The 16694-nt window shown below is 39.3% G+C and overlaps 1 protein-coding gene across 1 annotated transcript in view; it reads right to left on the bottom strand.

Annotated features, from left to right (window-relative positions):
- The window catches only part of LOC139734438 (F-box/SPRY domain-containing protein 1-like), a 39475-nt gene extending 24185 nt beyond the window's left edge, over positions 1–15290 (bottom strand). Inside the window, exon 1 of the mRNA XM_071645222.1 lies at positions 14508–15290. Coding sequence (XP_071501323.1) covers positions 14508–15080 — 573 coding nt within the window. The 5' untranslated portion in view covers positions 15081–15290. The remainder of the gene's footprint in view (positions 1–14507) is intronic.
- Between the last annotated feature and the right edge of the window lie 1404 nt (positions 15291–16694).

A 16694-nucleotide genomic window follows, 5' to 3' on the forward strand; every position in this document is an offset into this window, starting at 1 on the left:
TTCCAATACAAGTATTTCCTTGTAAGTGGTGCATAAATCAAAAATAAATCTATAGTTTTACCCTATTTCGAGAGTGCCAAACCTGAATCTGGTTGATGCAACTCTTGCTTCCACGAGGGTTTCGAAATATTCAAAATTTTTGGTGGCCAGTTGGGTGGCCATCTTGAATATCTCACTAAACTCAAGGATGCAAGAGATACATCATCTAGATTTGGATTCAGCAACTTTGAAGTAGGGTAAAATCATCAAGAAACACTGAAGGGCTTTTTACACTTGTAAATTTTTGCTTAGTCCCGTACCAACGGTGGGGCTAAGGGGGGGGGGGGGGGGGGGGCCTTAGCCCCACCGTTGGTACGGGACTATCCTTAGCCCACTTTCTGTAAACACTCGTCTTTGCCAAAGTGGGCTAGCCCCACCGATAGTCCGGTACTATCTGGCCCTGCAAAATAGCAGGGTTAGCACCGCAATTGCGGTGCCAAGCAAGTGAGTGTAAACAGAACGAAAAAATAATCCTGGGCTAAGCGACGGAGACAAAGTCCGACCCTCACTGACCAATCAGAAACGAGGTAATCAAGTGCTGCCAGTGCGTGCGTGTACGTGTACAGTACACAGTGTAATCATGAATATTCATGTGGTTTGGAAAGTCCGGGGCTAAGAAATACGAGTGTAAAAAGATCAATTTTCTCCTTAGCCCCGGACAAGAGATAGTACGGGACTAATTGGCCAGTGTAAAATTGGTGCGGGACTAATCATAGTCCTGGGTCAGAGAAAGTCCGGGGTTAAGAAACACAAGTGTAAAAAGGGCTTAAGTGGATGGTAAAACAAGGTTAGGCCAGAAATCTTGACTAGGGCACCCGAGCACTATAATCCTCTACTGCCTGGTCCTTTGAAGAAGATTAAAATCTGTTGATTCTGTTGTTGCTTGTTATGTATTCATTGGCTCCTCAGGTTAACATAAAGCAAATCATAATTCAGAATTAAATCGTACTTTCATTTTGTATCTCCATGTACGACTAGTGTCTCTGCTTGAAATGTTATTTACCACAGTAGGAAAGTGTAGCTTTAAAAGGTCGCGACACATGTCACAAGCATACCAAACTTTTGATTCGTATTCGTAATACCAAATCAGCATAAAAAATGTATAAGCATAATGCGTCAAAACCCATTAATAACAGACTATATGGTACACCTTTGTAGCTTTAAAGACTAATGGACGATGTTTTGAGCATGCAATCAGGTAGATATTCAGGCCACATTTTCTGCATAAAACTGGGAAGCAGATTTAATCATACTGATCTAACCAATTTGCTGATTACACCGCATCATCAAAAGAAGAACATCCATGGGAATGACTTTGATTCACATGCATTCATGAATCGTATGTGTTGGCGGGTCTGAGGGAGATTGGATGGGTTTACAAACAGAGTGTTTCCACCTTTAACTAATAAGTCTGGGCTTCTGGGCTCTGGGCTTGGAGCTGGGAGTCACTGAGCCTTGTCTGCATGCAGGAGTGCTCCCTGAGTGTCGGCTGGCGCCATGCCCCACGGGGAAGACATTTTCTGTGCTGTGGAAAATCAGGAGGGACTCCGGAGCCCAGGGCTGACAAAACTGGCGGCTACACATTTCAGCCACATACATGTAGAGTGTTTTGGCCAGCATGCAGACACACGTATTAAACATGCAAATTGATATTGCTTTCGCATTCCCCTGTGACGTGCAATTTCAGAGTGCAGGGTGAACGTGATAATCCACAGGTAAAAGTCAGCCTGTATCCAGATGATCTGCACGTATGGTTGGTAATGGGTGTAAATCATATGACTTTGGAAAAGAAAAAAAAAGCCGAGATGATGGCTTTTTCAGGCAGAGCAAATGACAGCAGTACAACAGAGCACCATTTAAAATACCTGGTTTATATTGATACCACAAACATTGACTATGTCCTTGATATTACAAGACATGGGATCCTAAAACATGGGATCTTTGTCTTGTTCAGCATTTCAATGACTGTTACGGCATTTTGAAAAAAAAAACAAACTAAGTGGGTGTTCATGTCACTAAATAACTTTGGCCTTTTTAAAACAAGTCCCCATTTCCAAGAAATCAGAAAATATTTGGTTATTTGGTGTTGGGAGATAAGTGCACACACACACACACAAATTATATAAAATTGAAACTTAAATGTGTCTAATACTTAGACATAATATCAGAACATTATATGATTGTCACACTCAACATTTGAAGTACATGTGCATGACTTCTAACAGTTTTATAGGCCACAGATTCTGCATACAGTAAACGACTACGGGGGACGAAGGGGAACTTCAGGATCAAGAATGTTTCTCCTCTTAGAACATGGCAGATTGCTGAAAAGTTAGATTGAAGAGGGAAAGCTGATTTCACCAGTCAATCTACTGTAAGACTGCCAGAATAGCTGGAAGGATGAACAACAACGGAGGGATACAACTACATCCAATTGCACCTAGGTGATTTCAAATATAAGCGCTGAATTTTCTCCCCCCCCCCCCCCCCTACCACGTCCAACAAAATCCTCTCACAAAAGTGAGAAAACAGGCCACTTGCTTGGATTGAACTCTTCTTGGGGCAATCCAGGACAGGCGATGCTTTCTTCCCCCTTTGGCGATATCAACTCAAATTGGCCACTTTGATAGATCTCGGAATAAAGCTTCATGCATTAATCAGTAGTGGAACTACCGAAGCCACAAGGTGATTGTTTTTCCTCACACACTCTTCTCGTTCAATCTCGTACGAGTATGAATTCATGGTAGCAAATATGAGCTTTTAATAGTGAATGACTATATCATTATCACTCTGATAATAACCGCAGATTATACCTTATTCACGCACGTAAACGACTGCAGACAAAACAGGTTCACTATAAAAGGCAGGACATATTAACAGTGCTCACTATCTGCAACATCAATATTAATTGAACAGTTTAGTACATTTATTGTACAAATGTAAGTCCTGATAAAACATTGTTGGATCTGATAGTACAGTAATAAGGAGAAAAGTCTGATACATCTACATTTGGAAAGAATGCTTTAAGTGATACAGGTGTGTATATGTATATGGTCAATCACATGATCTACTGGTTTCCTTTACGAACAGGACATCAACAACATTTTACTATGATTAACAACCCTTTAAATGCTTGCATTGGCGATCGAAATCCTAACAGGAAGCAGAAATAATTCACAAGTAACCAGGCTAAAGTGGCCATCCTGGCTCAGTAGCTGTACAAGCCCAGACACAGGATAGATGCCATATTGTATCAAAGTCAAGAAAACAATAAATTTACATATCCGCTCAATGTAGTAACATAGCTTGCCTGTCCTATCTCTTAACTTTATAAAGTGCACCTCAAGTATTAAAAAGAACATTGTTTCTGGCTTTGTACAGATATGGAATAGGCTTGGCTGATTTTTGGCTTGCTATTGACTAATGGATATGGAGGGAGATGTTGATTCAAGTGCATTGTATGGTACATACGTAGTGTGTAAATGTCCCTCTAGGAAAAGATTAAACATAAGACATACATGTCTCATCTTTTCAACTGCCATTCAAGTTTGTTTGTTCGTTTGTTTTTTTCCAATAGCAACAACACTTCAAAGTGTGAGTGGGTGCTCCACCCTTAAAAACAAAAAGTTATTGACAAAACAGCGAATTCCTGGAATATCCAAAGGAAACAGTCTTCCACTGCTGTGTAGACTTTCATGCCCTCTTAAAAAAGTTGACAACTGTGAAAAGGAACTGCATTAATGGACTGGCAACATCTACACACTTTCTTTGAAAGTGTGCAAGACCCCCACACCCACATCTACTTCAGTTAGACCCAGCTGCGGTCATTACACCGTGCAAGTAATGGGGGGGGGGGGGGGGGCAAATAGTCAGGTATTAGCAATAAACCGATGGAAAATGAAATGAAGAATGAGTCAGGGGACACGGATGAATGGTGCACACATGGTGGCCTTGGACGAAACAGAAGTGGGGATGTAGGGAGAAGAAATGCCTGACAAAAATAGCAGGGACTTCTTCGCAGGAAATACGCTGTGCTGATAGAGTGGAAGGGGGCAGGAATGATACATCAAAATCCACACCATGTACAAATATGAAGCGTGTAGGTTGATAATATACAAATTTGTATTACTGCATGGATCGGTGCATACCAATTGAGACACTGTTACATTTTACAGGTGGAAACCTTTCATTATTTCAACAAAGCTTAGTACAGATACAATTGTAGCAGTGGATTTAAATGGTATCAGCTTTAAAGGGATCGTAAAGTTTTGGTTGAGACCTAATTTAAGGCTTCTAACATAATTACTTGTGTGAGATAATGAGAAACATCTTAATGCAATATGAAAGAGCATGTAATTCCATGAGGAATTCAACATTTATTTGATGAAAATTGGTTTTGCAATGGCTGAGATATCCAAAACGGAGCTATTCTAATAAAGCGTGGGACCCACATTTTATTACAACAGTGTACATTGTTTTACTTTGTTTTTGGATGTTTCAGTCATTCCAAACCCGATTTTCATCAAATAAACTTTGAATTCCTCTTAAAATGGTGTGCTCTGTACTATTTCATAAGTGTTTTCTTGGTATCTCGCAAAAACTTAAAAGCCCAATTCTTATCTCCACCAATACTGTGCAATCCCTTTAAATGGAGTGTGATTGTAATAATCTGGAGTAGAGAGACATTTCATTTCACTTTCTGCTGCAGTCAACAAACTTCATACTTTTTGCTTTAACTTCATTTCTTTAGACAAATGCTCCAGTTGCTGTTAGACCCATATAGAGCTCAAGAAAACAATTCTGGCTGAAATATGATGTTTCCTTTCTAATATTTCAAGAGAACATTAGTTTATTTCTTTAGCCATAGCAACATTTTCAATTATTCGTTTACTGTTATTTCGGACTCTAGAAGATCTAATAAAAAGTACAGGGATGACATTGGAAGAAAGAATATTCATTCATTCATTCATTCATTTATTTTTCATTTCCAACAAAAACATATAAATATATTAAAAAAATTGAATACAGTGCATAAATTTCATCATACAAAGTAAAGGATAAATTTACAGAAAACTTGTAGGTATAGGAAAATGTTGGAAATGGGGAGGAATGCTAAAAAGCTGAGCTTGTAGGCTGCATTCCCCCCACACGTAATACAAGAAATTATATGATCGATAGACTGATAAGCATTGAAAATGGATGAAACAAAGAAACTAAGAAACTAATAAGACGAGGGATTTTCTTTTATAAAAACAAATTCTCCAGAAAGGGAGTATCTGGATGGAAGGCTACTGGTACCTCCACAGTGAAAAAAAAAATCACTATGGGGACAACGTGAAAGGGCAAGGGGCACATGAACAAAAGGCACAAGAAGTGCCATGGAGGTAAAAATGTTTGAAAAGGACCCCCCCCCCCCCCTTCCTGAACTCCTTTCTTGGGCCATCAACCCTCTTCTATGCTCTCTATTCATCTGTAAGGTTTCACAGCCCTTGCTACACTTAACAGTACTGTAGTTCTCATCATGCTCTTGGCTACACACTGCATGGATTTCTTATGCACATTGTAATACCAAACCCTGGGTCATATACAATACACGTGCATTCATATAACAGCACTCACATTAATTGTTTGGAACATACAGTCATAACATGCTTTGATAATCCTGTGTTAGAAATGATTTTGGCACTCTGCAATACTTTTATGTTCAGGGAGTTCTCTCTTTCTTCCAGCTTAATATTTTTGGGTGAGGCCCATTATATGAAGAGCTGTAAAAAGGTAAGAAATGCTATACAGTTGTAGTTATTTCACCATGGCAGCAATTCAAGAATCTCACAGGATGACAAATCATAAAGTAAAATAACTCAAGTTATCACTGATTTGTGACCTCTTTTCTTTATGAAACAGCAGTGGCAGTTGTAGGGGTATCATCATCCGTGTGTAAGGATACAATACAACTTAAAAAAAATGAGAGAACAAGCAAATACAAAATAAAAACAAAACCCTCTCTCTGTCAACTTTGTGTGTTTAATCTAGAATGAAAAATGTACATATGTTACAAAAGTAGTTCTGACTGTTCTGTATGCAATTTACCAAAATCTAAAGGCAAAGCATGTGTCTCTATTGACATTTCTGTATTTGAGACTTACTTACTATTGTACTGTGTTAAACTGTAACGTAAATACACACGTACACGTATCATCATTTAGAACAATACTTGCAAAAAAAGGTATTTCCTCTGGATATTTGTGGCATGATGTACAATGAAAACTATAAATAAGCTAGAGCACAACAGACAACTCACATTGCATTTTTGTAAGTTCTGTTACGTACTTGTACATACATGTGTACTACAACAAGACGCAAGGTGTGATTCTGACCAAAAAGCATTTTTCTTTCTGTCATAACTTTGAGAAATATGTTTCATGCACCAAGTCACAAAACATCACTATTAAATAAAAGTGGAGTGTTTGAGGACACAAATCCCAATCTCTAGTTGTCAATACTGATTTTTTTTTTTTTTTTTTTTTTTTTGGGGGGGGGGGGGGGGGGCTCTTTTTGGAACCAGATTTGTCATAGCAAAAAGCAAGTGCATCATGTACAATAGTACGACATGTAATAGCAACTGATAAAATGAGAACATATAATATCAGTACCGGTAGTCAAACCATCAAATTGGATGGAAATGGTGATTTTTGGCGATATATTGCACACATCTATTAACAACACATAAACAATGTACAATGCATACAAACACTCAAAGAATACTGAGACAAATACAGACCTGTACATGTTACTCTCTTTTTCCAATAAAAACAGGTACGATGCCTTAAAGGGAAGCAGTCCTGAGATTTTCACTGTACTGATAATTAAGAAGAGTAAAAAATATAAACTTTCACCAATTTATACGCTTGGACATCAAAAATTGTCTCCGTACGCGATTTTTGAAAAATAATTCCTGCAAGCGATCGTGAAAGAGCCGGCAAAAAGATGCTACGTAGTGCATGCACCGAACTAAAACATAGCTATGTTTTAGTTCGGTGAGTGCATGCCCTACTCACCAAGTTGACAGCCGTGCCTCTAAAAACCAATTTAAGTGTTCAAATGATTAGTTGCAATTTTATCATATAATGCGAAAGTTTGTGGTTTTATAATTTCAAACAAAATATTTCAAGCTTAGATATATATAATTTACGAAAAATTAATATTGTAAACATAAATTTATATGTATTTTTAAACCAAATATACCATGAACTTGACATCAAATAGGCACGGTCGTGTTCTAGCTTCCGTCCGTGTTGCATACTTCTTAGCGTAGAAACCACTCTTGCGCGCAAATCCTTACCATACCAATGTATACATACACAGTATACACTCGACTCCGTCCAGTCGATTTTGGCATTCAAACCGAAGATAACCTGTGCATGAGAGAGTCGAATTCTTCAAAGAAAATATTGTTTGTATCTCAATATTTCTGTAAGTAGTCAGATAATCGCCTTTCCTCGAAAAAAAAAAAATGACGTGAGCCGGGAAGGGTAAACACAGGGGGTCGTAGGGATATGATTTCGCTCCACTTTGCCGTGCATGTCCAGTCGGCACTGGCAGCAGCTAGCTCAGTGGCACTGTACTGCAGTCCAACCCCGGCTGCAGGCCCATGGTAAATTAAACATAGCTAGCCACTTTCCTTACCTCTCTACGCTTTTTTCCCTCGGTTCTCTTCGAAGTCGATGCTCGAGGTGTTTCTGTTTTATAACTCATGTGAGCAAATGGTCAGGATTGCATCTGGTTTCAGGAGTTTTCTCGGTTTATAACCGAGGGCCACAGCCTGCCGGTCCACGTAAAAACATCGCTTCACAAATTGTCCACGCACAGGTAGGTCACAACACGATTTCGAGATTTTGTAGGCCCTAAGTTTCTTATGTTCGGCATCGTTGTACCGATATTTCCCAGCCATACAGCTCACCTTTCACGATACTTTTGTTGGTCTGGGACGGAAAAAAGGATTTTCCTGGGAAATTTTCTGCACGATTCGAGCAAAACTACTGATGTAAGATAGCCTGACCAGATGACGCTGAATGCGGTCGCCCCTGTAGTGTACTAGCAGGCCTAGCCTGTGTAGAATCGTTTCTACAGCAAATATGTACACTCTGTACGTACTATAGAATATGCATGAGCGGCGCGGCGACAGGTAGGGCTGCAGCTGCGCTTGAGACTGGAAAAGTGCGTAGGGCAAACCGCGTACGGGGTGCGTACGCGTATCTACCGTAGATCTATCATCTAGTTGTACCGTCCACACGTGCGGATATAATACACAATACATACACACACACACAAACACACACACACACACACACACACACACAACGTAGAAACAATGTCAAATACGAGTCGGAGTAGCCACCGACGTCTTCATGCATCCGGGTAAACTAGGGAGCGTACGGATAACGAGCAGAACACGGCTGGGAAGAGTTGTGCATCGACGACGTATGACTCTCCGCCAAGACTTGCTCATTAGCATATTCACCATGCAGAGTCACACTTTTTCAACCAAAATGTACGAGCTTATTTGGTGATTTTAAAGTTTGTTTTTGGTGAAAGTAGTTCATTGGAGGTACCAACAACAACATATTTTTTTAAATTTCGTGAGGACTGTGTCCCTTTAATGACACCCTATTGGTGGGCGCTGACATTTCAGTGTCAGCACGTCATTGCTATAGAATTAGATGCAGCGCGGCATGTGTGCAATCCTGTGGGGTAGAACACTGGACACAAACACGCAATTAATCTGTGATTACTACCTCTCATTATGGCTAAATTGCCTTCTGTATGAAGACCCACTGGGCTGGCACATAATGGGGATATGGAGTCATTTCTGTGAAATCCCTGGGGCAGAACAGGGGGTTGTGAGGGGGAGGAATGCTCGCACTCAACACTGCAACATGAAGCACATTTTAGTCCATACACCACATAATGCATTTGCACATTATAAATTTGGTGAGCAGTGTTACTGTTTGTAAATCAAGGAAAATACAATACAGCTCGAGGACGACCACAGTAATAAATGAAAATATGCAAGTCAAACATACAGGCTGGTTGAAGTTTTGATTTCTGTTATGATACTGTACTCTCTCCCAAACCGATAAAAGTTTTCTGCATCAAGAATACAAATTTCATAACCTTCATAACAATGAAAATTGTCTAATAAACAGACTAATGAATATCTTTGTGAAAGTAAACAAATCATTACAAGGTTATGACCTTTGGTATATCACTAAATTATTCAATTACTTTAATACGATGGTCGTCACTGTGAAGAAATTACGCTTTGATTTAGGTTTTCTTGAATTTCCCACAAACTTCACTTACATACAGTGTAGGGTGTTTTGACCCCTTTAAACTCAAAATGACTTTTCCCTCACCCACCAACAGACGTATATCAAAAATTGGTAATCAACAAATAAATACAAGTGTACAGTGCACTTTGAAAATAATAATAATAATAATAATTATAAAATGTTTACTATCATAACAATAATCATCATCATCATCATCATAGTAATAACAATTATTATAAAATTTTTATCATCATAACAATAATAATAATAATAATAATAATAACAATAATAATAATAATAATAATAATAATAATAATAATAATGCTGTCCTCTATAAATATGCCATGTCTGTCAAACAGTGACACTGATACAAGGGGGTGATATGCTGTATTCCATCCTAAATTATTACATTTGTATCTGTGGCAAATGGGATGAAAGGTTCCATAAGAAGTTATACCCAGAATCAACAAATTCAATTTCCAGTAAGTAATACCTGCAATCTAAATCTACTATCTGGAAAACGCAAGTTTTGCAAAAATCAATCTAACACTGCCTCATGGAGAAACAGCCACCGTATCAAGAGTGAAACACTGCACTGTGTTTAGGTTACCCATCCCAAGATGTGTAATTTCCTATGACAACGATTCATGTGAGGGGATACACATGGTTGTGAAGTAGTGCTTGACTCACACCAAACTTCTCAAGCTGCCAAGTAAGTGACATCCAATGTAAACAAAATCTTAAAGAGTCTCATGTACAACACAACTTGGTCAGTTAGAGGGAATAGAGGATGGTACATATTCCTATTGCATCGCTTCTCATGATACAAGGTACAGTACATGTATGTACAATTTCTGTACAATGTGCATGATCAGCAAGAGTTGCTCTTGGCTGGCCTTTTTAAAAAATCACATCCTCTAATACTGGGGAGAGGGAATATTGCATTGCTCATGGATCATGGATGCTGTAAGACACGTATCTATCTTTGATGATAATAGAAACAACATGATAGAAGAAGAACAATGATAACAGGTTTTGTTATCATTATTTGTTGTCAAAGATCACATCTACCGAACTAGTAAAATCAACAGAAGTGGCCATGATCATTGCAGACTAAATTTGGAAGTCATATTTTCCTTAAACTGTACATTATTAATCCAATATATTGAAAGAATTAAGCTCTCACTCCCAGAATACCAACTGCAGCAGCTGACACATCTACTGTACATGTAAAGACAGGCATTTCAACGGCACGGAGTGCAGAAAATGACTTAATGCAGCCACGAGTTCCCATTGATCCCACACGTTTCAGTTAGGGGTAAGCTAGGGCAAAATTAGTCTTTTCCTGTCTCCTTTGCATGTATACAGCAGTAGTCATGAAAGCTCCGCCGACGTTTCCTTTCTCAAGGAAGTGGATCATGTTAGGACATGACGGAGTTCACACGAGCCTCTGAAAGGCCTCTATTGTCATGACTGGAACCACTTTCACTGATGGGAAACCATTGAGGCTTCTGCAAAGTCACTTTGCGAATCAGCCAAAAGCAGATTCAAGGGGTTCTCCTGCATCAAATATGATACAGATACACTGCAAAAGTCATGGCACACAGCTTACTGTTGTGTTACATGCACACAAGTGGACCTACATTGTACATGTATGTAGGCACTTAAAATGTAATTTGAATAGCAAAATGTGCATATGTGTACAGGTATACACCTACAGTGCAAAGCTCACAGAAACACTCACTAAGACCTGGAATTTTTATGGTAGACGATTTGAATGACAGACCACTTTTTCAAATTACAACCACTCATCACCTTGTGGCACACTGTGTCAAAGCCTTGCCTTAAAGTACCGTACTCTTACTTATAACCTTGTACAATGCAAATACTGCATGTGCATACAAACGTGACCTTAAGTAACCCTAAAGGAAATTGAGGCATTGTAACGTAATTTTCTCTGCTAGAGAACCGTCAGCCATGTTGGACTAACAATGCATGTCATGCATGATGTGACATTTTCAGTACTGAAATACTGTACATATATTTCTGTCTGATTTCATATGGCAGTTCATTTCAAGCAATCAGTTTCAGATAAATGCTTGAAATCAAATCAGGAAGGGTTCCTTTGGTACTTTACTAAGTGCGAAATGAAACAGATACAGATGTAGTATGCAGTATTATTAAGTTACTTTTCTAGCACAATACCAAGGTATTTGTATCCTTCTAGGGTGAGAACATTTTATAGTTCTAAGTAACGACATAGGGTGTACATTTGGTACATTTCATCTAGAATACTCTAGATAGTTTCCTCTTTATTTTTTCATCATGTGTTTCTTCTGTCATACCCATAACATAATACTCCATGGCACACACACCACTGTATGTACAGTACTTAAACCACAGATCTTATCACACATTGTACATTTAAAAAAAAAGTGGACCCACACATCCTGTGATACATTGTACAGTCGTGTATGTAAATAAACTCATAATCCCATAAACCGTATCAACCACACTATGGGGCAGTGATACAGTAGCTTAGGAGCAACAGTGTAAATGAAACCATATATGAGACATACAATAGTGTGTACATACTGTACAATTGTACATGTAATTCTTTTGAACATTCTGTGTCAAACAAATTCACACAATGGCTAATTGGGACATCCTACATAATAAACATAGATGAAAAATTGCCCTGACTAAATTGAACTGCAAGTTTATGACTACAGATCATTAGCAACATACTGGTAGCTGATTATACCACACAACAATTTTGCTTGTCATGTACAGTGTATCTAGACATCAAGTCCTTATGAAGCTCAGTGCAGTATATTCACATGCAAAACTTTGAATTTAAAGGACGGACATTAAAGGACAAGTTCACCTTCATAAACATAAGGATTGAGAGAATGTAGCAATATTAGTAGAACACATCATTGAAAGTTTGAGGAAAATCAGACAATCCGTTCAAAAGTTATGAATTTTTGAAGTTTTTGGGCAGTACCCGCTGGATGAGAAGACTACTGCAGTGTATGAATAACTTAGATTTCACATGCGTACAACAATATAAGGAAAATATAAAGAGAATTTCACAAAATTCCATCTTTTGAAAAAAGTACACATTCCCCTGACTCGTTACCGACAAATGTTATGGATAATATTATTCCCCCTGCCTTTAGAAAGAGGCAAGTCAAGTGCTCTATTATTATGCGAAAAAAGTGAAAATATGTTGAATTTTCTTTTACATTTTCTTTATACTGTTGTACGCATATGACTCACAAGCTGTAGTAGTCTCCTCATCCAGCGGTTCCAACACAAAAATTTAAAAAATTCATAACTTTTGCATCGATTGTCCAATTTTCCTCAAACTTTCACTGATGTGTTCTACTAATGTTGTTGCATTTTCTCAATCCTTATGTTTATGAAGGTGAACTTGTCCTTTAAAGTGCAGAAGTTAGTCTCAAGTACTGTTTTAACAGAGCCTTTCAAACAATAGTTACCGCTGCAAAGTCCGGGTAACGTCAGGGTAATCTTGTTTTCACCCTGCCTGTTCAAGCTTTTCACACAAAATGTTGCTCAGATGTTGCCGTGGCAACTTTTGCCAAATTCTATCCTAGCCAGCTCAGGTAATCATCACGACATCATCCTCACATTACCGTGACACTACCCTAGCAACTCTCCTATTAGAACGCAACTGCGGTAACATTCCTTCGATACACTCAACCTGCATGCACAACATCGAAGACAGAGAATGACTGACATTCCGTACGCTGATCATGTGCATGGATTGTACCCAGTTCTTGTATGTACACAATCTAGAACAGGTGGTGCTGGCTGGTTGGTGTGGTACTGGTACAACGTACAACCAAGTGGACACAGCCAATTCATGGAAATCTACCCAGGTAAGGTTTTTGGTGTGTGTCTGCTAAAACTGTACCCCTCACTCTGAGTCTCTCCTGCGGTTTTATTGAAATTTTAGAGGAATTTTGTTCTCCGCACGTTGTCGCGATGTTGCTCTGGTAAGGTCTTTTAGAACAGGGCTTAAGAGTTAAGACACCATTGTTCTCCCTGCCACTTCTCACTGTCACACATTTTCACCATCCCAGGATACAGACATTGTACAAACTGTAGTTCCAAGGAGCTGCTGAAAGGGATTATTACTTGAAGGTTCAAGACACAAACTTTGGTGAGAGAGAAGAAAGAGATGAAATGACCAATAATACCATTTTATGATATCATATTCGCTACCAACCTGTCTATAATGGACATCTATCTGCAAAGGTTTTCATCATAAACTAGAATAGCACTCAGAGAGCGCAGGCCTCCACCAGGCAGTTTATTTCTACCCATCTGAGTACGCATGATGAAAATCAACCCAATTTCCAAATGATAAAGAAGCTTTGTGTTCATGTTTACCTCATCAATGACCCTGCTGCACGGCACCTCAAGCAGAATACATGTACACCATAATATGTGATTTACATGTACTGCACATATATGCAAACCTGAAATATTAAAAGTGGAGCATGAACCACATATTCAATGACCCTATTTGCTAAAAACAAAACAAAACAAAGCAAATAACAACCTTCAAAAATTCATAAAAACTTCCGGATCACAACCAAAATTTAATCATCTGTTCCTTGTGTCATTATAAAGTTTTCCTGCAGGTTTCACCCAAATCCGTTAACAACTATTTTGAATTTAATATTTTGCACACAAACAAACCAACCAATGCGGACAAAAACAAACACTGCAATCTCCTTGGTGGAGGTAATACTGTAAAAATGGATATTTTCGTGCAACTAATTTTTCGTGCTTGGCCGGGTAAGAAGAGTTTCGTGTGTTTTTAATTCTGCGGAATCAAGACATCAACTACTGCAATATATGGCACACAAAAATATTTGCGTGCTTGAATTTTATTTTCACGCTAGCTTCTATTGGTCGCGTGAAAATCACGAAAATTTTAACACAGCGAAAATTTCCACTTTTACAGTACATGTATATCAATAATCATGACATTTGATAATTCTCTTAAATTTTGCTAAATAAGTAACATTAGATAAGCACTTGATAACACTTCTGATGGAGTTCTGCCGACATTTCCATGGCGACAGGATATTTTTCACTCACCTCATACTTGGGGGCATTATTGCAGTTTGGAAAGTTTCCCTGATGATCACCGTTGTGGATGAGGAGGTTGTCCACCAAGTTCCACCCCCAACTTTGGTCGTTGTTGCCGAGCAGTGCAACATACCCTTGGCACTGCATGGGGGCATGTTTGGTGGCAATGCCCACAACGGCTACCGTTCCCAGGGGCCCCTCCCACCACACCTCCCAGGCGTGCCTTCCCTCGTTGAACCCTTTCTTCCCCCTTGCCCCATCCGTGCTCTGCGCCACCGGATTTCTGTGCAACGTGAAGCCGTTCGGTCGTATGTAAATGTTTCTGGAGCAGTCGTTTGGGTTGAATGCGTGGTGAAACGCACGCAATCTGGATTTGTACGAAGGTAGATGTTGCAAGAGTTTCCCATTCACGGCGTCTTTAGCAAGCTTGCGGAGGCACTGGACCTTCCAAACTGGACTGTTTTCATCGTAGAGACAGTCATACCATGCTTTACAAACTAATGAACAACACAGTAATTCCGCTAGGTCCAAATATGAGAACATCCGCTCCAGAACGGGCATCGGAAGATTAGCCGCTGCCATTTTGTGTTGCAGGCTACTGCCGGTAGGCGATACAACAAGAGAGCGAGAGTATTCCCGATGAAAATGTCAAAACAGAAAAAACGTCATCAGTAATGGGAATCGTGTGCAGTTAATCATGAACAAGATGACAGCACTAGATGCAACCAACGCACAAACCCCATAGTTAGCAATGTATCCACAAAAGAACTCGAGAATGGTCAAATTCTGTTCATTCACTTACATACAACAGAGCCACAGTCTACAGAAGATGAGTAGAAATGGTATGAGGCTAGGCAGGCACAGCAAGCAAGTGCAATGATCAAACTGTGTGTGTATATGATATGGAGTTGTGGTCGGTCGTGTATCCGCTGGCACGGCACACTGAATGTGCGGTGCATGCAGTGTCGACGACTGGTTGAGCTGGATGCGGCGGCGAGACTCTCGGTACGCCGCACGCGTGCACGGTATGCGCCCAGGGTACCCGGGTGTTTATGTGAATGACCGACCATTCGGCAAGAAGCGAGCGAGGAATTGAGTTCAATACAACGGTACCAGATGTACGCGCTCCTCGATCTCTCGCAACCTCGCTTCCAATTCAACACTAGAGGAACCATCGGTATGTGGCAAAAGGCCGCAAGTTTGAAAATGGGCGTGTACAGCTGTGATCAGTGAGCTGAAACATCAATTACTGTAGTGGTTGGTAAAAACACGTATTGCTGAAAGAAAAAGGGCATCAGGATGGGAAATTTGCAACGCATATATCGCTGAAGTTCTCTCATGTAATCAGTAAGATGTTTTGTATTGTAATGTCGACTGCACTGGAAGTAAACAAACGCAAAAGATTAGAATAAAAACAACACAAACTTCCATAATGTAAAACTCATGGACCCCTCTCTGAAAGCTCTCGCTCTCTCTCTAAGCTCACCTCCTTTTCCCTCTTTCTGTCTTCAAGTTGTTCAAGTTGATTTATTTCACTTCCAACAAATAACAAGAAATACAAAGAAACGCTCATATACACAGACGTCGGGAAATCAGTAAGACAATGCGATAAACAGAATAACATTGTAAAAAAGATACAGGTAAATTATCAACAGAGATACAAATAACTGTTACGTCACTGTGGTAAATGCATAAACAATATTGCTGGAAATGGAGGGGACTGCTAAAAAGAAGAGCTTGTAGAATGCAGTCCCCTCTAGTTTAGAGAAAAAAAATAATTGCAAAAACAACAACAACAACAAAATTCCCTAAGCGGTAGCAGAAAAAAAATACAGACATACATGCACACATACGGACGCACATTAACAAACACATGGCGGCTCTCTTGTAAGGAAAGATTGATGAGAGAATAGAAAGATATAGTAGTGAAGAAGGTATAAGTCCGAGGTGGACAAGGGGGGGGGGGAGAGGAGAGGGAAATAGTGAGTCATAACCAGGGCACTAGAGGCACAGAAGCACGGGCTCGCTGATGAACAAAGAGTAGTGAGATTAATAACTAAACAACAACAACTTTGAAAATCAAAAGTAAGAAAAAAAAAGAAGAATGGATTATCATACTGCATACGAAGTTTTTAAATGATTCTTTAACTTTAAAGAAAATGTATTAAAACTTAACATTTCTTTTATATTATTATC

Source organism: Diadema antillarum, unplaced genomic scaffold (assembly GCF_040938485.1).
Source record: "Diadema antillarum isolate AM-2024a unplaced genomic scaffold, OU_Dant_1.0 seq00000526_RagTag, whole genome shotgun sequence".
NCBI classification, from domain to species: Eukaryota; Metazoa; Echinodermata; class Echinoidea; order Diadematoida; family Diadematidae; genus Diadema; species Diadema antillarum.